The 24,904-nt window shown below is 36.0% G+C and overlaps 2 protein-coding genes across 6 annotated transcripts in view; one reads left to right on the top strand and one right to left on the bottom strand.

Moving 5' to 3' along the window:
• Nucleotides 1-4,929, top strand: part of septin12 (septin 12) — an 87,151-nt gene extending 82,222 nt beyond the window's left edge. For all 4 annotated transcript variants that reach the window (XM_073841055.1, XM_073841078.1, XM_073841071.1 and 1 more), the window contains 3 exons: nt 1,216-1,312; nt 1,632-1,683; nt 3,726-4,929. In XM_073841055.1, coding sequence (XP_073697156.1) covers nt 1,216-1,312; nt 1,632-1,683; nt 3,726-3,885 — 309 coding nt within the window. In that variant the 3' untranslated portion in view covers nt 3,886-4,929. The remainder of the gene's footprint in view (nt 1-1,215; nt 1,313-1,631; nt 1,684-3,725) is intronic.
• A 1,858-nt stretch (nt 4,930-6,787) lies between these two features.
• fbxl16 (F-box and leucine-rich repeat protein 16) overlaps nt 6,788-24,904 on the bottom strand; it is a 30,547-nt gene continuing 12,430 nt past the window's right edge. For both annotated transcript variants that reach the window (XM_073841036.1, XM_073841044.1), the window contains 5 exons: nt 23,911-24,574; nt 16,993-17,501; nt 16,787-16,871; nt 15,007-15,070; nt 6,788-12,710 (listed from right to left, as the gene is read on the bottom strand). In XM_073841036.1, the coding sequence (XP_073697137.1) occupies nt 12,562-12,710; nt 15,007-15,070; nt 16,787-16,871; nt 16,993-17,501; nt 23,911-24,574 (1,471 nt within the window). In that variant the 3' untranslated portion in view covers nt 6,788-12,561. The remainder of the gene's footprint in view (nt 12,711-15,006; nt 15,071-16,786; nt 16,872-16,992; nt 17,502-23,910; nt 24,575-24,904) is intronic.

Raw genomic sequence — 24,904 nt, 5'->3', positions numbered from 1 at the left:
GACTATTTTGCTTGTAAACAGAGCTTGATCTATGCTTATTTCATTCCTGATTTAAACAATGTTATGTTTTCACTGGAGAACAAATATAGATAGAGGACACTGGTCTTGATGAATTACTTTATTACATACAGTCAAACCAAAAAATTATTCAGACACTAGATATATTTTTTAATATTTTTTACTAGTGGGTGCAGGACACTATTGTTTAAGTAAGCGAGGATAGCAAAATAAAGTAAACTGTGACATATTATATCCAAAAATTCTTCATACAGTGGACTACCAGTAAAACTTTGAGACTGAAAATTATTTAGACACTTGTTCACCATGTTTTGCTAAGTTTTTTTTTTTTTTGTAATTTCTGTTAATGCGACCTTTCTGCCCTCCAAAGGCAAAGTGCAGTAACTACGCCAACACTGAAACTGAGAAAAATGCCTTTAACATTAAACACCAGCTAGACAAACATGTTGAAACTTTCGTTTCTCTGAAACGGGACACAATTTAACCAGGGTACTTTGCCACAAGACAAAACAGTTGTCACAAAGTCCGTTTTAAGCCTTAACTCAATTTTGACTAAATGTGTAGTTACTGTGCTTTGCCTTTGGAGGGCAGCTTTTTACACCACAGACTGAACAAAATGAAGCATTGCTTGATAATTGGTCAACAAAGTATTGATAGTTGCGTAAATATTGTCAAACTAATAGTTGTCTGAATTTTTGGTTGATTGTAATCCATTACATACTTCTCTAATAAAGTTATCTGACATTATCAAGATGAATTTGTTCTGAAACAGTTTAACTCTGAGTTCTTGTCATATTTTATTACCATTTTCTAAACTATAGCGAATAAACTGTGATAATGTGAGAAATGTTGAAGGTGTCTGAATATATTTTGGTTTGACTGTACATGCAGCTTTTCGCTTCACAAGATTTTAATTGATAGACTGGAGTCGTGTGGATTATTGTGATGTTTTTACCAGCTGTTTGGACTCTCATTCTGACGGCACCCATCCACGGCAACCCATTCCACTGGTGAGCAAATGTTGCAAATGTCAATATCTCAAAATCTGTTCTGATGAAGAAACAAAATCATCCACATCTTAGATGGCCTGAGGGTGAGAACATTTTCAGCAAACTTACATTGTTGTGTGAACCATTCCTTTAGTTGCTTAAAAATTGATTTATTTTTGATACTAATTTTAAGGAATGTTTCTTTTAGGAAAACATCCCCTTTGCTGTGGTGGGAACAGATAAGGAACACCAGGTGAATGGCAACAAAGTCTTGGGAAGAAAAACGAAGTGGGGGATCATCGAAGGTGAGAGTCAGTCTGAAGATATTGTCTGCTACACTATGAATTTGCTGGTTACTAGTAATATGTTGTGTTTTGGATGCTGGTGTCTCTGCCATGAAGAATGTTGGTTGACCTACATGGAAACCCATGCTGGTCTTTTCAGCAGGGTAACTGTAACAATTGTCAAATCTAATTGTGTAATGACGCCTGACAGGCTTCACAAACCAAGACTGTCTGTAATTTAGGTTATTCAACACTGCCATCAAGTGGTGTGTGTAGAAAGTACAGTCAAGCATAATCCCTGGATGAATTCATGAATATGCCTTTGTGTTTTGCTTTTCAGTTGAAAATGTTGCGCATTGCGAGTTTGCACACTTGAGAGATCTTCTTATCAGGTAAGTCATATTTTTTTACTTGAAAGGCTTCAAATATCATAATAGAATGACGTTAGCATATGGCATATATGTGGCTCTGGACCACAAAACCAGTCTTAAGTAGCACGGGTATATTAATAAATTGTAAATTCTCTACTGTAAATATATCAAAACTTAATTTTTGATTAGTAATATGCATTGCTAAGAACTTCATTTGGACAACTTTAAAGTGATTTTCTTAACAGTTAGACTTTTTTACATCCTTAGATACCAGATTTTCAAATAGTTGTCTCTCAGCCAAATATTGTCCCATCCTAACAAACCATACATCAATGGAAAGCTTGTTTCACCTTTTAGATGATGTGTAAATCTTATAATAAACCTATTTGACTGGTTTTATGGCTCAAGGCCACATTTAGATAAAATGGGAGCAGGTTGAACATGCCCCTCTCAAACTTTCTGTTTTTAAAATATTTTCCAAACCGAAAATCAGTGGCATCCCATACTTTAGGATCAAATATTCAACTATAGGTGGACAACTGTAGATAAACAAGACAGACTTCTTCAAGAGTACAAAATTGATGCTATCGAACAGAATGTCAGTTTCTGGCTCAGCTAATAATTTTTAGACATTTTCATCTCATCCCTTAAAAAAGAAATGCCAAAAGAATGCTAACTGAATTTATATCATACTCATATAATGATTTTATATCATAATTTAGAACCAGTCCTACCTGGAACAAACAAAAACCTTCTATAACGAAGCATACTGGATAAACTGAAATTTTATGTCATTTTTGTTTTAATGTCTTCCTTTTTTCTGTTACGTTGTTTTCTTATGTGGGATTTTATTTCTAAAATATCCTTTTTATTCATTTATTTATTTCATTTTATTATATCCTGTACAATTTAACTTGATTTTTACAGATTTTTTTATTTGATCCTTTTTATGGTTATTTCCAAGTTAACAAAGAAATTCCATTGGCATTCCTTTAGAATGTTTAAACGACAGATTGGTCAGCGTTTCATGCGGTTAAAACGGTTCTAGTCACATGGCATCGCTTTTACAAACCTCTGTTTTTCAGCTTTAACCAGTTGAAATGGCTATCAGCTTTCTAAAGTGTATGTATTAGTAATGGGCCAGTACAGCTCAGGGAACACTCTTAAATAAAGGTGCTTCACGATGCCATAGAAGAACCTTTTTTGTCTAAATGGTTTCATAAAGAACCTTTAACATCTGAAGAACCTTTCTGTTTCACAAGAGGTTATTTGTGGCAAAAGATGGTTCTTCAGATTATAAAAAGGTAAAAAAAGAGATGATTTTTTTTGACGAAATGGTTCTTTGTGGAACCAAAAATGCCTTGTAAAAAGTTTCAACTTAAAAACTTAAGTTTAGCAGCTGCCTTAAGATTTTAAGTTAAATCAACTTAAGTCATTTCAACTCACAAGTTATATCAACTCATCTTTATTGTAATAAGTTAAAATAACTTGTAGTTTTAAGCTGATTTAACTTAAAAACTTAAGGCAGCTGCTGAACTTAGGTTTTTAAGTTGAATCTGGTGAAAACTTTTTACAGTGTGGTTCTTCTATGGCATTGCTGTGAAGAACCTTTTAAAGCACCTTTAATTTTAAGAGTGAAAGGACAGCTGAGAAAGGCAAGAGTACATCCTTTCCTGTGAGCTCAGTAAAGGACAGGTTAATTACAGAGTCGGGCCGGGTTAGGCCAGGTCACAAAGCCCTCTCGCCGTAACTCTTGGACGGCAGCCCGTTGACAGATGGTATGAGAGTGATTCCCCGCTGAAATGGGAAACAAAGGACGACCGTTATAACGCTCCACACTTTTGAATCGCCTTTCACACTTTTTGATCGGCCTCCCGCTGAAGCGGAGATCAAATTACACCAGGAAAACACCAACCGAATCGCACAAAGGGATCATAAAAAGCTGATGTAGTCAGAAAACAATTCAATTCCACATAAGAGAATGACTTTTATTTTACACTGTGCATATTTCCCTTAGGGGATGTCAAAATTGATATTATGCTCTACTGCTCTCTCCTTTCAAGGTCCCACCTGCAAGATTTGAAGGACGTCACTCACAACATCCACTATGAGACCTACAGGGTGAAAAGACTTAACGAGAGCAATGCCAATGGACTGGCGCTTTCACCTTTGACCCTGGAGAATGGTACCCTAGAGAAGAGCGACGCAGAAAGTCACCTTTGAAAGGGACGGAGCTTGGGCCCGTCCTTCACCCCCTGCCAGAATGGGAGAGACGAACATTTCACTTCTAGATTGCCACCGATGGAAAAATCCACACGTTTGACTAAAGACATTTCCGCGTAGGCATGTAAACTTCATATATGAGTCTATTTTTGAAATGAATCTATATTGTGGGTGGGGATCTGGGATGAATTATGGGTAGAATTGAACCAGGTTTTGGCTAAGAGAAAGTTTCCCTCTATTTTTTTTTTTCTCTCTCTCTCAATATCTTGGATCCGTTTACGGCCGAATGAATGGCACAGAGGGTTGGCTTGTTGAAAAATGTGGATGAGAAAATCCCCTATCCGTGTTACTGCACCTATACATTTACACTGAACCAGCAATGTGACATGCTCCTTTTGATATTTTTCTTTTATTTTCATTAATTATTTTAGTTTTTTTTTTTTTTTTTACAGCAAAATATGATCTTTCCCTGTACTTTTGTAAAAGAAGAGATTAAAAAAAAAAACATTTCAGACAAATATTTTTGTTACCATAGCTGCTTTGAAGCTGAAGGTATTTTCTTAACAGAGTCTCTTACTGCTATTCATAAATGACTGCTGTGATGATATAACGGGAAATATTTCAAATATAACCTTTGACCTTAAAGGTCTGGTATGAAATGTAATACTATTGATCATTTCTAATGCAGAGATGGATAAAGGAACAAGAGAAAGTCGATTCTTACTGATGCTTGCCGTACAGTAACAGGTCAAGTTTACGGTTATACGTAGAGATGTTTTTCTTTCACTAACCTAGTTAACTTGCTGTTTAAAGGTACACATTGTGCTGTTTACTTCTCTCCGCTGGACGTCAGGAGTCCATCTTGCCCTTTTGCTTATGAAAGCTACTGTACATAACCATAATGTGTTCTTATTTTCTATCACAGCGTCACATTTTTTACTCGACATGTATTAGCGGCATCATCATGATTTCCTTGTTACTAATATTACTATACATGTAAACACCATTGATTTATGATTAAAAAAATTGCCACCGTTCAATATTTATGTGGAGCCACTGATCAATGCTATTGGTTTCATTGGAGATTGTTGAAAGATCAGCAAGATCAGGATGCATTCATTTGTTCAAAAGCAGTCAAAAATCGTTATATTATGAAATATTATTGCAATTTGATATATCAATTTTGTTTTAATAGATTTAAAAACAAAATCTGGAATGGCATTGCTGAATTTTCATATTCATATTATCTTTTCAGAAATCATTCCGATATGTTGATTTGGTATTTATAAAATTATTATTGTTTATTAGTTTTATTTTTAGTTGGAAATGGTTGTGCTGCTTAATGAAGTCTTGAAGTGCTTATTTTATTCTATATTAAATAGAAAGTAAAAAAAAAAATAAGAAAAATAATTTTTTTCTTTGTTACATTATAAATGTAAGACATAAATGTCTTTACTGTCACACGGGGTCAATTTAAGAAATCCTTGCTGAATAAAATTTATTTCTTTAAATATATATCTATATATATCTTACCGACTCCAAACTTCTGAACAGTAGTGTGTTCATAATGTTTACCCTACCAGTCTGTAAGATTTTTTTATGTTTTTTTAAAGAAGAAGCCCGCATTTTTTTGATCCAAAATACAGTAAAAGCAGTAATATTGTTTTTACTATTTAAAATAACTGCTTTCTCTTTGAATATATTTTAAAATGTATTATATATATTTATTATATATTCCTTTGATCAAAGCTAAATTTTCAGTCTCATTACTCCAGTCTTTAGTGTCACATGATCCTTCAGAGATCATTCTAATATGCTCATTATCATCAATATTTAAAACAGTTGAGTACATTTTTATAGGAAATTATATACAAAGAAATTAAATTAATGCTATTATTTAGCAAAGATACTTTAAATTGATCAAAAGTGCTGATAAAGACATTTAAAATCTTACAAAAGATTTCTAATGCAGATAAATGCTGTTCTTCTGAACTTTCTATTCGTCAAAGAAATCTGAAAAAAAATCTGCTTAGCTGTTTTTAACATAATAGTAATAAATGCTTTTTGAGCAGCAAATTACAATATTAGAATGATTTCTGAAAGATCGTGCGACTGGAGTAATAATGCTAAAAAAATCAGCTTCGAAATCACAGGAATAAATGACATTTTAAAATTCAAATAGAAAACAGTTATTTTAAATTGTACTGTTTTGCTGTACTTCGGCTCAAATAAATGCTGGCTTGGTGAGCAGAAGAGACTTCTTTAAAAAACATTAAAAATCTTACTGTTCAAAAACTTTTTACTGGCAGTGTATGTAATATGATAGCTGTATATACAATGACTGAAATGGGATTTCTCCTATTTTTAGAATGGCCTAAACTCTTTACTGAGGACTGACAGTTAGACAGACGTCTTTCTGCATTTAAAACCTTAATCATACCTCAGCAGTCGCCTTACCTTTGATCCGTTTTCTTCTTCTGATGTCCTTGCTTGATGTTTGTATTATTTGTGAAAGCTACTGGGTGCCAAGTGAAGACGTTTTCTTTGTGGCTCGCTTCAGGAGTGTTAACATCAGGCTAAATGTGCCAAAATAGCTTACTTAAGACTCTTATATAACACATGCTTATGAAGCAGAGCCCCAGCTGCCTGATTGAAACATCTTTTATCAAGCTCTGCAGGATAGGTTTTTGTTGGCCTGCAAAGCACAACTAAGCTTTTCTTCCTTCTCAGAGCCTTATTCATTAAAAAAAATGGTCTCTGGGGTCAAAACACTTAATACAAATGGTGTGTCCCAGAATAGGCAAGGTAGATGTGTGATGTGTGTGCATGCACATTCAGGAAGCAACATTTAAACACAGTAACAGCTGACAACATGTTTTAAAGGAAATAGTTCACCCAAAAATGAAAAGATAGTAATTTATTCACCTTATCACCCTCAGTGTTGGGGAAAGTTAAAAGTAATGCATTACAATATTGAGTTACTCCCTAAAAAAGTAACTTTTTGCATTACTTACATTAGTAACATATTTAATTATTGCATGTTAGCGTCATATTCTGAGTTTGCATTTTACTGTTCTTATTCATCTTGAAGAATCCTGAATCTGTTTTTGTGCACGTGAGATGAGTAAATGGATGTTTACATATGGTATGTACTGGCATTACTTATTTGAAAAAGTAACTCAGATATTTTACTGTACATTAAAAAGTAATGCATTACTAGTTACTTAAAAAAAGTAATCTGATTACATAACTCACATCTCAAGTTATATGTGACCCTGGACCACAAAACCAGTCTTAAGTCGCTGGGGTTTATTTGTAGCAATAGCCAAAAATACATTGTATGGGTCAAAATTATTGATTTTTCTTTTATGCCAAAAATCATTAGGAAATTAAGTAAAGTTCATGTTCCATGAAGATTTTTTGTAAAATTCCTACTGTAAACATATCAAAATGTAATTTTTGATTAGTAATATGCATTGTTAAGTACTTAATTTGGAGAACTTTAAAGGCGATTTTCTCAGTATTTTGATTTTTTTGCACCCTCAGATTGCAGATTTTCAAATAGATGTATCTCAGCCAAATATTGTCCTATCCTAACAAACCATACATCAATAAAAAGCTTATTTATTGAGCTTTCATATGATGTATACATCTCAGTTGTAAAATTTAACCTTATGACTGGTTTTGTGGTCCAGGGTCACAAATGTGACCCTGGACCACAAAACCAGTTATAAGTAGTACAGTATATTTGTAGCAATAGCCAACAATTCATTGTATGGGTCAAAATTATCGTTTTTTCTTTTATGCCAGAAAACATTAGGATATTAAGTAACGTTCCATTAAGATATTTTGTACATTTTCTACCATAAATACATCAAAATGTCATTTTTGGTTAGAAATATACATGGCTAAGAAATTCATATGGACAACTTTAAAGGCGTTTTTCTCAATATTTAGTTTTTTTGCACCCTCAGATTTTCAAATAGTTGTATCTCGGCCAAATATTGTCCTAACAAACCATTTTATTTATTCAGCTTTCAGATGATTTTTAAATATCAATTTCCAAAAATTATCCCTTACGACTGGTTTTGAGGTCCAAGGTTACATATGTTGTTCCAAAGTCATACCGTTTGATCATTAAATACATTTTGGGGTGAACTACGCCTTTTAATGTCAGAGAAAATGAATGAGGCAAATATGGTGCTTATTTTGTACAACTTTTACTAAAACGGTGCAGACTGGAACCAACCAACTGAAAACAACAACGCTTGTCTGACAAGGCACTGCAGCCATGAGATGGAGTTCATAAAACTTTGTCTTTTTTCTCTTTCATTGTAAATTAACCACTACAACAGTATTTACAGAAAGAAAATGTACCTAAAGAACTGAGAAGTGTGACATGCCCATGTCACACCTGAGAAATAAAATACCAAAGAAATGAGAGAAACATTTTCGATAATCAGTGTGAGGCAGATATCTAACATTGCTCATTAGGCTGTTGAACCACAGTCACCCAAACCAAGTGTTTGCACCAGAATAAAAGTCGTTGTTACGGACCCTGTATGAATGTCAAAAGCATTACTAATATTGGTTTTAGTATTACATGTACAAGTACATACAACGAGCCAACAAAAGAGCTGTTGAGTCATGTCGTTCTCAAATTTTATAAAAGAAACAATCCTGACATATGTTAGTTGGGAAGAGTTAGAGGAACAGATGATTTATTCGATTCGCTTAACAATTAGAAGCGCCAGACATTTAGAGTTAAAAGCAAGCTGGAGGGTGAACAGAAACTGCCAACACACTCTGGATGTGGTAAACTAGTAAAACTCCTTCAGAGAGCAAGAATAGAGGAGCACTATTCATGGTAAACTGGCCTTGAAAATGGTTTTAATTTACAGTGTAAATCAGACGGAACCACTCTATACCTGCCAGCGGGATTCGTCTGGTAAGAAAGCGAAATTCACACAGTAGTACCAGTATTTCATTGACTCGCGAAAGTAGCCCTGCCTCGATCACGCAACGTCAATGTAGACACACGATAAACATCTGTTAGTATTCTTGCATTTAGCCCGTATTAACACGTCTTTGATATTAGCTCAATGTACAAAGTGAAACAAGCTAAGTCTTTTATACTATCGATTGCTGATGTTATTCATCGCTAAAAGACGTTAACCTTTTTGCATAACTTGCCTCTTTCTTAACCAGGTTTCTCCGCTGACTCGTTTAAAGCAGTATGGATGTGCGCGTTTACAGCCAGGCAGCCTCAAAAACAGTTGAAACCCTCTTACAGATGACCTTGACGTATTGATATATATTTACAGATTACAGTGGGGTTAGTGCATGAGTTATTATATTTATATTCAGGGTTCTATTAGGTGAAAAAGTTCCCACACACATAAACTCTCATTCTGTACAAAGAGGGAAAAGGCTCGGTTTTGAAGTGAAAACGATAGTATTTATACAAGATTAATACAATATCTCCGACAGTTTCATACAGTTGTCCTCAAATACTATGCAATCCCTTAGCGATATATTAATAATCTCTCTTTATTTCATTCATCTCAAATGGTTCTGTTTTTATTATGGAGACATACGAAATGAAAAGCGCTTTGGTGGGATTTCCTTCAGATCTTTGCTATTGAATAAAACCTGTTGCGACGATCGAGTGAGTGTAAAATACTGCAATATGTCTTCTAATAGTTATCAGGATACCTCACAGCAACCAAACATAGCTACAATTTGAGCGCAGGCATATGAACTGGTGCAGAATATTTAACATCCAACCCTGGACACAATGCCGATTCACTATTACTAGACGTTGTGACAGCGTCTCTCAACTTACATCCATTTTATGACCAAAAACAAAAGAGGTAAACTAGATTAGTCATAAAACAAAACGGTTAATAAGGGTAGGTAGGTTAACTCACTGTCCGCCAGGCCTCTGTCAACAAGTTCTTGCCCTTCCATTCTTCTGTCATCTGCCCGCCAAAAACACGTGCCTCAAAGAAGGCAGTAATTTTAACCGCCGAAACCGTTGTTTTAAAAATTAAATTCACCTCAATAAAACTCAACTCCAATTTCCATAGTAGTTCATTTCTCCTCAAGAACCCCATCAACAAATTCTACTTCTAAATAAACCTCGTACAATCGTCGTAAATGTAATAAATAAATAAATAAATAGGTGCATCGTGTCAATAAATTAACCCACTACCAATGATAAGTAAATCAAATAAATACATAACAACTTCAATGTTTCAAAAGATAAAGTCACACAAGGTAGTGAGATTAAAAGTCTCAGGGGATCTCGCCTGGATAAGCAGCAGCCGCAAACCCTGATTAGCTGTGACCCCCCATTAAACAGGTCACTATATACAAGAAGAGAGATAGACTGTCTGAGGTGAGTGCTAATGTTTATGCTAATGTGTCTTTTAGTGGATACAATCTGTTATCTTTAAAGCCCAGATCATTTAGGGTGGGATAGGGTAGCGTCCGCATAGTTTCTTCCACACTTTTTGGAGTAAGATTAGCTTCATGTTTGAATCAAATAGGTTTGTAATGGCTGGAGACAGCTAGAAATCAATTAGATTTCTCATTCATCTCAACTTCGTTATTAGCTAAATGTTTACAGCAAAATTCTTTGAAAAACTGAATATGGTTCACTTTGTTTTTTTAAAAGATAGTTCAATCAAAATATGTTGCTAATTTTGGATAGCCATCAATGGAGAAATATGCTTTTTGCATTCAGAGGATGTAGTTCAGGCATGTACCAGAAGAGGCGCTAACCAGCCAAATCTCTAAAGTTCATTAGTACATTTCCGTACATTTTCCTGAAGAAAAAAGTAGCAAATTGCATGCACTACTACCATATCTGTCTGCAGATGATTATAATATTCAAAGGTAAACATAGTTCACTGGTCAGAACATACGGGTTGCTTTTAAATAAATCATTTGCCAATCTAAAACTCCAAAATTGTGCACCATGTCTTTTTTTCTGCCACTTTGCATGTGTTAAGTTTGAGACTGGGTAAAGTTAAGGTCATCAACATCACAGCAGACCCATCTGAGATGATCTGAGCAGCACATTAATCTCCTGAGAGGACAAATGCAGGGTTCGGTATGGGGTATGAAGCGGTTTGGAAAAGAACAAAATGGCTGGTTTCTGCAAATTCCCCATGTGGATCTGTATTCCACATACCCCATGATGCAATGAGGTAGGCACCACAGATGAGCGCAATTGCGAGGGCGAAGAAGCCAGCACCTCTGAAAATAAAAAGAGGCGCTGCTAATCTAAAAGCAGACATGTGGGTATTGCTTAATGGGAAAGCAAAACTGCTAGATGAAGAGAGACTACTGTAATAAGCTTGTGTGGGATGTTTGTGATCACTTTAATTACACTGGCCTGCCTCTGCATTTGATGCAAATCACTGTAAACCGTATTCATCAGATGTATTTAAAAGCACTCGGGCTGAAAGAGACACTGCGTCCGTACTGTAAGAAACTATGGTAGAACTGCCATGCTGTCCGCTGCTGTAATGGTTTGGCCTGGTGACAAGTAAGCAATGACGTGCAGTTTCAGTCTGTAAAAGGCTATCACACGTGGCCCAGCTGCATTATGGGATCACTCGGAGATCTCATCTTCATTTGAACCAGGATTAATATGGAAACCTGCACATAAGCCACTAATATCAATTGACATCAAAATGGAATTAAAATAAAACAGGCAGATGAAAAAGCCAAGCTATCTTTTGTACAAACCGCAGTCCCTTTGAACTATATTAAAATGTATGAGCAGTTCCGATCCGCCCCGCGACTCAAAATATCTGGAAATGTCTTTAAAAGAGCAATCTGCTGGGAAAAAAATAACCTCCTGACTTCTGATTATGCTGGTTCCTTTCAAAGGACAGTACCTCTTAATACTGTACCTTCACCGTACCTGGATTTCCATCTTATTCAAAGTGTCCGAAACCTCGAACTCATACCATAAATGTTTCACAGTAATCCTTATCATCAAAAATAATACTTAAAAAAATAATATTTAAAAAAAAAAGACAAAAAGAGAACTGCATGACAAAAAGCAAGTAGCGTTGATGTGAAACTCTACGTAGCTGTTCATCTCTAAAGTTCTCGATCTTTTCCCTTGATAAGACGCAGAGATGGAGCGGCAGCACCACTGAGGGGAAGCGAAGAGACCCTGTTGCAGTGGCTCCTTAACCTCGTTCTTTCCCTTAAACGTTTCGGTTCCTCTCTAGCTTTCCCTGGATATGAGAGACAGCTCAAACAGGCAGCGCAAACCTTTGTCACTTCAAGATAAAGAGTTTTGGATGAGACACGGAAGCTAGTCTCACAGTTCAGTGGAGGAACATGTTTCATGTATGTGTGGGGGCTGATTCCTATGTGTCATGTTATTTAATGAAAGATCTAGCCTCTGACCCACTGCGCTTTGTACATTTTCCCTCTCGCTCGTCAGTCCAGGCCCGTTCCGACCGTTTCGTTCAGATTTCCCTTTTTATCTTTCGTGTCAGTGATCCCTTTTCACCCCTCCAGAAAAAAACTTCCATTCAAAATTCTCATTGATTCTTCCTGTGGGTCCAGGATGAAGTTGGGTTTATCATCAGTCTGTAGGAGGAGGTTTTGGTGATGTGGTGGGTGCTGGTGCCCATGAAACTCTTTGCTCTACTCGATGACCATGCAGCGCGGCAGATGCTGGGAGTAGTATTTGAAGAGTTCGGCTGTGGCTCCCGGGCAGTTGGTCAGTTCCAGCTCCTCGAGATCCTGCAGTTGGATCAGGCCTGATAAGCCAGTAGTGGTCAGCAGAGGGCACCCTGACACAGAGTAAATGAGAGCTGGTCAAATACAAATGCTAACAGCCACCTCCACTCAACGGCTCACTTCCTGTTTATAATGCTTTGTGACAACAACACTACTTTTTGCATCACTGATGATGATTCCCAACCAGAAGGATTTCAATTTTGCTTTGTTAAACCTATATGAAACCCTGGACCACAAAACCAGTCATAAGGGTAAATCTTTTGAAATTGAGATTTATACATGAATAAATAAGATTTTGTTAGGATAGGACATTATTTGGCTGAGATATAACTATTTGAAAGTCTGAGGGTGCAAAAAAACCTAAATTTTGAGAAAATCACCTTTAAAGTAGTCCAAATGAAGTTCTTAGCAATGCATATTACTAATCAAAAATTAAGCTTTCATATATTTACGGTAGGAAATTTACTAAATATATGCATGGAACAAAATCTTTACTTAATATCCTAATGATTTTCGGCATAAAAGAAAAATCGATTATTTTGACCCATACAATGTATTTTTGGCTACTGGTACTAATACCTATACTACTTAAGACTGGTTTTGTGGTCCAGGGTCACATATAAAAAATAAAAAATAAATAATCAAATACAAATATTGCTGTTAAAAGATTATGAAGATAAATTTATCTTTATATAAAGACTTTTTTCTATTAATGGATTAAAACATTTAGTTATTTTTTAAGGAAATAAATCAATAAAAATTGTGTGGATGGCTTTTATAGAGTGCTATATACAGTCACAGTATATATAGTATACAGTAGTGTTTGTAATACTAAAATATAACTGTTGTTATCCATGAATTTTCGAAAGTACTATTATAAGAAATGCAGAAAAATAGTAAAGCCCCTTTTTTATTCAGATGACCAATTACTGTCATTAAATAGAGTCTAACAAATTTGTTAAGCACTGTATGTGATAACATATATAACAATAATCATATTTTAGCATTAGAAACACTACTGTGACTAAAAAGCTTACACATACTGGTGGATTACCCTTTACAAAAACATATATGATTTTGGTAATCACCAATATTGTTCATTGCAGCAACTTTAACAAATTAGTTTTAACTTTTAACTATTTTTGAATTTTTTTGGATCATCAATTATCAAGAGATTTACTTTAAATTTCACCAAGCTGATTACTCACTAAAAACTTCCACAGATCATGTTTTCAGGCTATTTTAACTCTTATTTTGATGTAGCAAGGTTGTTATATTTAAGTGTGTGAGTTGTTTACTTTTTAAAATTAGTCTTCCCATTAACGCTATTTTATTGTTCATTTAGACTGATTTGTAAATGCTGAATGCACATGAACACAAGAGGCGGGATTTATCACTTGAACCAATCACGACTGAACATAACCAGTGATGTCCAATCATAACGTGATGGAGGCATTGCCTCCTCTCACATGACTTTCCCCCCCATTCATTTTCAATTACCCCCCACCAAACTCACTGCATGCTTTACAGAGTTTGTTAAAACCAAATGGGCTCAGGGAAGGCGAGAGAGATGCGGACTCCCGCTGTAACTTCACCTGCTGGTGTCGCTGTTGGACAACGTTTCTTTAGAAAAATGAGCGATTTATACACCTTTTTAATGTTATATTTTGTCATCATTGCGTTTATTTTTGTACTACAATTTTTTTCTCATTCAGCATTTTGAGGAGGCACTGCCTCCATGGAAGAAACGCCCCTGATATATAGCAGCAGTGCACTTTACTTGCCTCACACACACTTCTCAATGACAACAAACCACTCCTGTTTTCATCCTATCAAATGTCTCTAATCAAGCTAAATGCAGTTCAACTAACAGATATGTTTAGAGGAAGTGGTTTCAACCACAGAAATGAAAAGTTTGTAGTTAAAAAGTGAAGTGTATTTTGTTGTATGTATGGCATTAACTATAATAATAGTTAAAAATAACTTGTTTGTTCTGGATAAAGAGGTAAAACTGCAATAGAAAATCTTTATACACAGCTACTGTTGAAACAAGCAAATAGTTCTAATCTGTAAATGTAATTTTAAATCAGACTTTCATATCACACTGTGATTACTACTGTTCATCAACTAAAAAGAAAGTGTATCTTTCTGTTCCAAAGCAATATATTTTAACTCTGACAGCATTATCTGTTTTTTAGGGATTAACTGAGCTTTTTTCCATAACATGATTAAGCTCAGGTATTCATAGAAACAATCTATATCCAAGCATTCAGTGTCATTTCATTATAGGACTTTATCAGGACTTTATCAGTTCATCCTGCAGTATCAGCACTTTCAGAGTGTTTCTACCTGCTAGAGAGAGAAGACGAAGACTCCTCATGCCATATAGATGCTGTAACCCAAAGTCTTGCACCTAAAAGCACAGGGAAATATTTTGGTGATGTGACATGCTATAAACACTCTAATATATATAATGTGGTTAATAAAAAAGTTAAAGGGTTAGTTCACCCAAAAATTAAAATTCTGTCTAATAACTCACCCTTTTGTTTCCAAACTCGTAAGACCTTTGTTCATCGTCAGAACACAAATGGAGATATTTTTGATCAAATCCGAGAGCTTTCTGACCCTCCATAGACATTAATGCAACTGACACGTTCAAGGCCCAGAAAGGTAGCAAGGACATTGTTCAAATTGTTAATCAGTGGTTCAACCATAATCTTAAAGGGATAGTTCACCCAAAAATGAAAATTTGATGTTTATCTGCTTACCCCCAGTGCATCCAAGATGTAGGTTACTTTGTTTCTTCAGAAAAACACAAACGAAGATTTTTAACGAAAACCGGTGCAGTCTGCCAGCCTTATCATTGATGTGGATGGGCACCAGACCTTTAAAAGTAAACAAAAACATGCACAGACAAATCCAAATTACACCCCGCGGCTCGTGATAATACATTGATGTCCTAAGACACGAAACGATCTGTTTTTGTGAGAAACTGAACAGTATTTATATCATTTTTTACTTTTGATACACAGCCACGTCCATCTGTCATGTGCATCAGTCACGTCACATTAGCACGCGCTCTGGCGTAGAATACGCAAACGTCGTAAGGGGAAATCAGTGAAAAGTCCCGGATGAGTTTGTGCAAACTAACGTAATCTTTTAGCTTTAAATCGGTTTGAACAATCAGGATACGCGCAAGTAATTACCATTTTGAATAGCCGCTATACACACAATCTCTGTGCACTGTGTAAACAATGAGTGTCGTATACATGCGACAGATCGCTTCCGGTGTTTGCGTATTCTACGCCAGAGCGCGTGCTCATTTGACGTAACTGATGCCAAACTCGTGCACATGACAGATGGACGTGGCTGTGTATCAAAGGTAAAAAATGATATAAATACTGTTCAGTTTCTCACAAAAACCGATCGTTTCTTGTCTTAGGACATCAATGTATCGTCACGAGCCGCGGGGGGTAATTTGGATTTGTCTGTGCATGTTTTTGTTTACTTTTAAAGGTCTGGTGCCCATCCAGGTCAATGATAAGGCTGGCAGACTGCACCGGTTTTCGTTAAAAATCTTCGTTTGTGTTTTTATGAGGAAACAAAGTCACCTACATCTTGGATGCATTGGGGGTAAGCAGATAAACATCAAATTTTCATTTTTGGGTGAACTATCCCTTTAAGAAGCTACGAGAATACTTATGACTTTATAAATAATGACTTTATTCTTCATCAGCAGCACCACACGAAGACTGACACAGAAGACAAGAAACTGTTGTATAAACTCTTTTTTTTGCGCACAAAAAGTATTCTCGTAGCTTCATAAGATTACGGTTGAACCACTGATGTCACATGGACTATTTTAACGATGTCCTTACTATGTTTCCGGGCTTTGAATGTGTCAGTTGTGTTGCTGTCTATACAGGGTCAGAAATCTTAATATGTGTTCTGAAGATGAACAATGGCCTTATGGGTTTGGAACGACATAAAAGTGTGTAATTCATGACAGAATTGTAATTTTTAGGTGAACTATCCCTTTAATGGATAACTTATATGTCAACTACCTGTAACTTTATTTTCATAATAAGACTATTCCTCTAAGCTAACTGACATTGGCACAAACACTTACCTGACAGCACCAGCGCAAGTAGAGACTTCTGAGAGTTGACATGGTAGATAAGTAACCCAGGCCTGTATCTGTGATCCGTACACACCTAAATACAGCCATATAAAGAAGAGTCATTTTACTTGTGGATTTTGCCATTTTTAAGCATACAATATGACACTGAAGCTCTGTAAGAGGAAATATCAGTACTGCAAACTCAGCACACTCACCGGTCCAGAACCAGCTCCTCCAGCTTGTGTAGGTCACAGGCGATATACTCCAGGGCCATGTCAGTGATGCGAGGGCACCAGGACAGATCCAGACTCCGGAGCTTCCTCAGATTCTCGGCAACCAATTCCACACCATCGTCGGTGATCTTCGAGCAGCCTGACAGGCTGAGGGAGGTGAGGTTTGGCAGGCTGTGCACCATGTTAACTACGCCATGGTTGGTGATCTCCCAGCAGGAGTTTAGGCGCAGCGTGTGGGTGGTGTAGCCCTGCTTGGCGGTGAAGTAGGCCATGGCCGTGTCGGTCACGTGATAGGCCTGCAGGCTGAGCTCCGACAGGTTGGGAAGGAGTTGAGAAATGGCGGCGATGGCATCGTCTGCAACGTTGATGCAGTCGCTGACGCTGAGAGAGGTAAGCCGCGCATTCAGGCTGGACCACAGGCCGGCTTCTGTGAAATCATTGCAGCCGGAGAGTTCAAGGTGCATCAGACCCTGCATCTGCTCCAGCATCACCTGAAAAGTTCAGGACAGAGAAGGAATGGTATATGTAACTGGTATATGAACAAAGTTCAATGAACATTCAGATCATTATTCTGGAGCAAGGTTTTTCAAACAGTTCCTAAAGCCTCCTCAGTAACTCACATTTTGCACGTCTCACTTATTGAACTAGCTCTGGCAATGGAGTGCTCTACTAAACATCCGATGAGTTAATTCAACTGGGTTAAACAAGGAAAACATCTAAAATGTGCAGTTCTTAAGAGGCTCCAGAAAAAGTTTGAAAACCCAGAATGTTCCCATAATGTTAGCATGGTTCACACTTATGTCTTTGTAAACCAGTTTCTAAGATTGTTGGCTCTAATGGCTAAACAACCTCTAATGGCTATTTTTTGTTTTCACCATAAATTAACTTTCCCAAAAATGTTGCAGGGAGGTTTTTTGACAACCTAATAATACAAATACAGAACATTTCTCATTGGTGAAATTTGTTCATAGAACACCATAATGATTGAGATTGCTGTATTCAGTTACAACTAGAAAGTGTCAATATGCGTTATATGTTATAAATCCAATTTTATCACTGAAAATATTAAACCATGTTTAAGTGTAAAGGGAAAAGCATATAAAAATCATAAATTCTGAGGCTTGCTTTTAGCTTCTACTATTCTGCACAGAAAGCCACGCACTCACATAATTTAAAAATGAACCGTCATTCCACTTTTCCTGCTCACTGACATACTCGTTTATCAATGTCTTAATTAAATAGTTACTTATATACATATGACATTAAATATTTATTTTTGTGATTTCAGCAATCATTTCTGCTTAATGCACAGAACACAGTCGAACGAAGCAGTTCTTCCGCATCGCAATACTTTCTTTAACAATTCAGAGTCAAACCAAAGTTCAGAATCAGTTCTGAGTTTAATAGAGGGTTTGCACTTACGTCATGATTTGGTCAGTTACCCAAATGCGCAGCCATACTGGCAATACTCGGATGTAAACAACAGCATAGACTGCACATTTAATGTACTACTGAATACGTTGTTCTGCTAATTTATGCTGTCTAAACCACTGAAAAAATGTGTGGAAGCTGCTAAATCAAATAGATATTGTTTTTTACTGTGACAAACTAGAGTTAATAGGTGGTAAAGACGTGTACGAGCAGTATTAATTAAGATATTAGCCTAATATTTCACCTGCCTGACTGGAAATGATAAGAACAAATATGAATGCTGTCAAGATTCTTGCCCTGGAAATCCTGCTCCAGTTTGGGCAACCACAAATGTCTTTTGTTATAACTTTTGGCAGTCTATAGTACTCCAAATATATTTCCCGGTCTGACCAATTAGTACAGCCCAAAACATGACAATAATTGACCATTTTCAGCAGCAATAATCAGCAAAATAGGCAAGTTTCACTCGCTTCAGTGGCATTGTTTACGTTCAGTGCTGCCAATATGGCCGATTGAAGATGTATCGTAAAAACACTCCATTTTGAAACCGTGGCTGAGCGTTGTAGATATATGACATCTGCTAGATTTGCAGTGGTCGATGCTGTCTAAACCACTAAAAAATGTGTGGAAGCTGCTAAATCAGGACTTAGTAAGCAGAAAAGGGTGTAATATCTTGACAAACTAAAGTTAATAGGTGGTAAAGATACGTACGAGCAGTATTAGGGGTGAGCGGGGCACAACCTAACTGTAACACACGTGGTTCATATTTTTCCACACATTCTAGCAAAACCAAATTTACGGTATTTACTAATTGCCATAGCAACACTATGCAGAGAAAAAAGAGCGCCAAAATTCAAAAGCATTTTGAAGATATCGCTGAATATTTATTTTACCATAGTAAAAGTAAATTTCTGGCTGAAGTAAACTTTTCATTTCAGTTTTTAGTATTCATTAAAATTAGACTATTATTTTAATCTCCAATTTGTTATTTATCAGTTTAGATAGTTTATTAATGCTTGGCAAACCAGCAGAAGACACTAACCTGCTTTAAACTTCAGTCGCGCAGATGGGGAACGTTGTAACACTGTGTGACAATATGCCCCGCTGTTATTAAACTATGCTATTCTATGACATTAGCGATGCAATTTACACTATTGACTTCTAAGGATTTTGATAAGAAACCACAAGAAACAGGTGAATAAAGGCTGACAATCAATGTTTAATGTTCAGAAGTTATTATTTCAAGAAATGTAAAGCATTTTGTCTCGTTTATGTGTGTCGTGTTCTATGAGAGCTGTGTGTGGAGGAGTGGAGTGTTCTTCTGAATGTCTAAATGTGTTTCATCTATCTGTCCACATTGTTTTGAACTACTGTACAGCTGTGTGTTGCGATCAGGGCCGTTCAAAGCATTGTTGCGATGTGTTCATTGTCAAACTCCAAAATTAGATTATTTTTGTTTTTAAAAAAAACGTCATTACTTTATTTAAAAAAGTTAACATGTATTTTACTGACAAAATATTTTAGTTTGTTGTGATTAATTTTCGTTCGATCAGATAACATTCTAATCTGTCATATGGTCGTGTTACAACGTGCCCCTCAGATGTTACAATGTACCCCACCTACGGGGCATGTTGTCACGTTTCACTTCCTTTCTTTTGAGGTAAATAACGAAAAACGTATACACAGTAAATATGAAACAAAGTGATATATTTGTACTAGACAAGTGTGAAAATAATGTGGATAAAAATTGTACTCTGAACCCCAAGTGGATTTACATAAACCGCGAAATTCAAAAAGTGTTAGGTTGTGCCCCGCTCTCCCCTAGTTAGGATATTAGCCTGATGATTCAACTACCTGACTGGAAATAATAAGAACAAACACGAATACTGTCAAGATTCTTGCCCTGGAAATCTTGGTACAGTTTGGCCAACCACCTTTTGTTCCTCAGACAGTTTTTTGCACTCTTCTCCTTGATTTGTTATAACTTTTGGCAGTCTATAGTATTTCAAATGTTTTTCCCCGTCTGACCGATCAGTACAGCCCAAAACATGACAATAATTAACAATTTTCAGCAGCATAATTAGCAAAACATGCAAGTTTTGTTCAGTTCAGTGGCATTGTTTACATTCCGTGCTGCCAATATGGCTGATTGATGATGCATCTTGAAAAAACTCCAGAAAGCCCTTGCATAAGTGCTCCTTATGCAGTACCAGACCTTTTCTAGTACCAGTTTCCAAAATACAATGCTGTTACCAGTAGAGTTCAACTGAACTTGCGACCATAGCTGGCTTATGATTATTTTGGAAAGTGCACCCCTGATTGATACACATTGGAAAATCTGACTGTATTTCTAATCAAAAAGATTCATAGAGCCATTTCTAATGCAATTAAATGCAGGTTATTGATGATGGTCAAAGATATATATCCAGTTTACGGCCCAAATAATGCACACCTCAATATTTAAGCTAATTCTTGCATTAATGGATTGTGTGACCCCACTGACCTAGTTACTGAGCCAAAGAAAAAAGGGAACAATGTGCACATTTTCTGTTTTTAATCACTTAAAGGTTTCAGGGACGTCTTATATTTATAACGAAGGAAGCAAAAGCTGAGACAAAATGCAAATGAAAGAGCTAATTTCAGCAAGAAAAACAACTCTTGAAGGCAGAACTCGGCTCTCTTATTGAGTACTTGGTCATGATCCAAGCCTTGTGCTGTGATATCTGCCCTGCCCTATATAATTCACAAACAAGCCTGAGGTGCACAGTCCTCTCTCAGACAGAAGAAGCTCCACAGCCTCTATCATTGCACATGCTGGTTTGCATATCTGAGGGGAAAAAAAGCTTGGATGCCGTCACGAACAATTTGAGAGTTCACCATGGCAACAAAAGTCCAGTCCTAGAATAGCAACAGCATAGAGACAAGTGTGATGAGTGTGATCATTGCTGCATGTTCTTGCAAAACACAATTGTTTCTAACCATGTATGTTAGATGTGCCCACCACATTCCCATCCAGCTAATTATTTAATCGTACTTAATAGGGGTGGGCGGTAAATAATGGAGATCTTAAATTCTAAGGATTCATTTTAAAGAGTAATCATGGTTCAACTCATGTTTGAAATACTACACAAACTTAATTAATTCAGAATTTAGAAGTAAATATTTACAAATGGACCCCTTGTGTTGAGATGTTTATACAGTTTAATCACAATGGCGTTCAAAAGTTTGAGATCAGCAAGATTTTTCGTTTTTTAAGATTCTTCTGCTCATCAAGGCTGCATTTATTTGATCAAAAATACAGTAAGAACAGTAATATTGTGAAATATTATTACAATTTTAAAAAACAACTTTTCTATTTGAATATACTTTGAAATATAATTTATTCCTCTGATGCAAGCCGGATTTTTATTAGCCATTACTCCAGTGTCACATGATCCTTCAGAAATCATTCTAATATGCTGATTTATTATCAATGTTGAAAACAGTTTTGGTGCTTAATATTTTTTTTTTTTTTGGAACCTGTGATATTTTTTCAGAATTCTCAGATGAATAAAAAGTTAAAAAGAACAACATTTATTCAAAATAGAAAGCTTTTCTAACAATATAAATCTTTACTATCACTTTTGATCAATTTAACACATTCTTGCTGAATAAAACATTAAATATTGCTATTTGAAATTTCTTCCAAAAATTAAAAGAAAAATTACTGACTTTTGAATGTTAGTCTATATTGTCATAAAGACTTCCATTTTAAGTAAATGCTATTTTTTCTTCTTCTTCTTTTTTTTATTTTTACCGAAATTGTATTATTTTAGATTTTAGATTTAGATTTTTTTTCTGTATTTTTGATCCATAAATGCAGCCTTGATGAGCATAAGACATTTTTTAAAAAACATCGAAAATCTTACTGATCCCAAACTTTTGAATGACAGCTTTTCATTTTTAAAAAAACGTCATCTAATTTTATAACTATAACTAATGTTATACACAAAATCACATAAGTCTAGATGTTTTTCTAATACAACAGCTGAGGGAACGAAGGCAAATTTGACATTCTCTCTTCTGGCCAAAGTAATCAATCTCTCTCTTTTTTTTTTTTTTTTACCTCTTTTGTAAAGTTATAAAAAATACTATCACTGATTTTTTTTGTTTTGTTTTGCTATAAGAGCAAATCAGAACACAAAAAAAATATATTTTTTGTATGTTCCATTTACCACTAGAAGTTCACCCAACCATGAGGACTTCTGCTTCTGAGAACCCCAGAAATGTAAAATGAGTTCATTAAACGTAATTAATTTCATTGAATTAAAAAAAAAAATGACTGTTGCAAAGCAAAATGTTATTTAACTTAATAAGCAGGGAAGCACCTGGAGATTTGGTTTGGTCCTCACACTGTACATATGTGACCCTTTAAAAATAACTATTAAAAAAAATACTGATAATAATATTATTGCACTTTATTTAGCTTTTTTAAATTATAAACAAAATAATAAAAGGTGATAATACTTTTACATTTAAAAATAAAAAGGGAGTAATATGTGACCCTGGACCACAAAACCAGTCATAAGGTTAAATTTGACAAAACTGAGATATATACATCATATGAAAGCTCAACAAATAAGCTTTCTATTGATGTATAGTTTGTAAGGATAGGACAATATTTGGCCGAGATACATCTATTTGAAAATCTGGAATATAAGGGTGCTTAAAGTTGTCCAAATTAAGTTCTTAGCAATGCATATTACTAATCAAAAATTACATTTTGATAAGTTTACAGTAGGAATTTTACAAAAAATCTTAATGTAACATGATCTTTACTTAATTTCCTAATGATTTTTGACATAAAAGAAAAATCAATAATTTTGACCCACACAATGTATTTTTGGCTATTGCTACAAACATACCCCAGCGACTTAAGACTGGTTTTGTGGTCCAGGGTCACATATAATTATATAGTAAACGTAAAAATAAAATGCTGACATTACTTTTTATAATATGAATTTTCATCATTTTTTAAACTTAAAATCGGCAAGCTTTTATTGCAATGGGTTGAAAAGCATCAGTGAATGAAATGTCACAGTTTTGCATTGGGCTTTGAAAACGGCAGCAATAGCCTAGATTTATGCTTTGAGTTTGAATGTAAATCCTATAGCTTGTGATCTGAAAAAGTTGATTTTGCATTAACATCTGTCAACCATGTCAGTATACAAATGAGTGATCTGAACTTATTTACACAGCGCATTTTTTTATTTTGGCATCTGCGCACCTGAGTACCATTTATGTGCACCCCTGTTAATAAGTCTGGCATTATTTTGTTGTAAGCAGTTTGCATTTTTTTGTATGTACTTTTGGTATAAAACCAGTTTTTACAATTACACAGTATACACAAAGCTGTTTGCGTAAAAATGATATCTGAATTGCTTGATAGTCAAATAAAAGACAGCATGACATTCTGGGAGCTATAATTACCTCAAGTCCCGCATCCGTTATAGTCGACCTCTTTAGACTGACAGACTTGACTCCCTTCTTCGACAGCGGATAGTTGTCGATGAACTCACAAATGTCCAAATCCGAGACCCCCACCAGACAGAAGGCCTGGAAACCTCTGAGAGCAAAAGCCTGCAGGCTAACAAACTCCTTCTCCCCATTGGGCAGGAGAGTGTAGAGTTCCTTGGCATGCAGAATGGGCGTCACACCTTCCCAGAACTTGGGCTGGTAGAGCACCTTCCGCCATGTCTTGCAAACCTGGGCTAGAATGCACTTTTCTGCCGTGGTGAAGTACCACAAGAGCCGGTTCAGCACCTTCTCGTCCAGCACCAGTTGTCTCTCCAGCAGGGGTTTGGGAAATTGCCGGAGGGGAGGTTTGATGGCAGTCACGGGGCTCGTGTCCAGGTCAGGGCCCAGCAGTGAGGCCGCTGTGGGCAGGGGCTCCAGGTGATAGGGAAGGCTAGGGGGAGGCAAGATGGTGGGCACCGAGGACGACTGGCACAGGCGATTCTTGGCAGCTGGGGTGCCTTTAGTGATGCTGGCCGAACCGAGGCCGTTGGGCTGGGGGGGCAGCTTGACCATGCCGTTCCGTGTCACGCAGGGAGACTTGAGGTCGCTGGGAGTGGACATATTCAGCATTGGAAGCCTGTGAATAGACCAGAGTTGAATCGTTCCTCTTAGATACAATAACATCTTGACAGCGAGTTTAAAAATATATCATTATGATAAAAAAAAAAAAAAAAAAAATGTTTTTTTTCACACTATGCATAAATGTGATCACAGCTCTTGAGAAAGTGTTAATTTCTATGGCAGGGCTTAACAATAACAGATTTATACTTGCCCTGCCAACAATTTCTGTGGCTATCCATTTCATAGAGAAATATTTTTAGATAAAGATTATTATGTGTGTTTCTCTCTTTCAGTGAATGTTACATTTTCTTAGGGTTTCTAGAAATTTTGTTTTAGGAGCTAAAAG

Source organism: Garra rufa, chromosome 1, assembly GCF_049309525.1.
Source record: "Garra rufa chromosome 1, GarRuf1.0, whole genome shotgun sequence".
Classification (NCBI taxonomy): Eukaryota; Metazoa; Chordata; class Actinopteri; order Cypriniformes; family Cyprinidae; genus Garra; species Garra rufa.
Note: the sequence above shows the minus strand (reverse complement) of the source record. Positions and strands in the feature narration are given on the sequence as shown.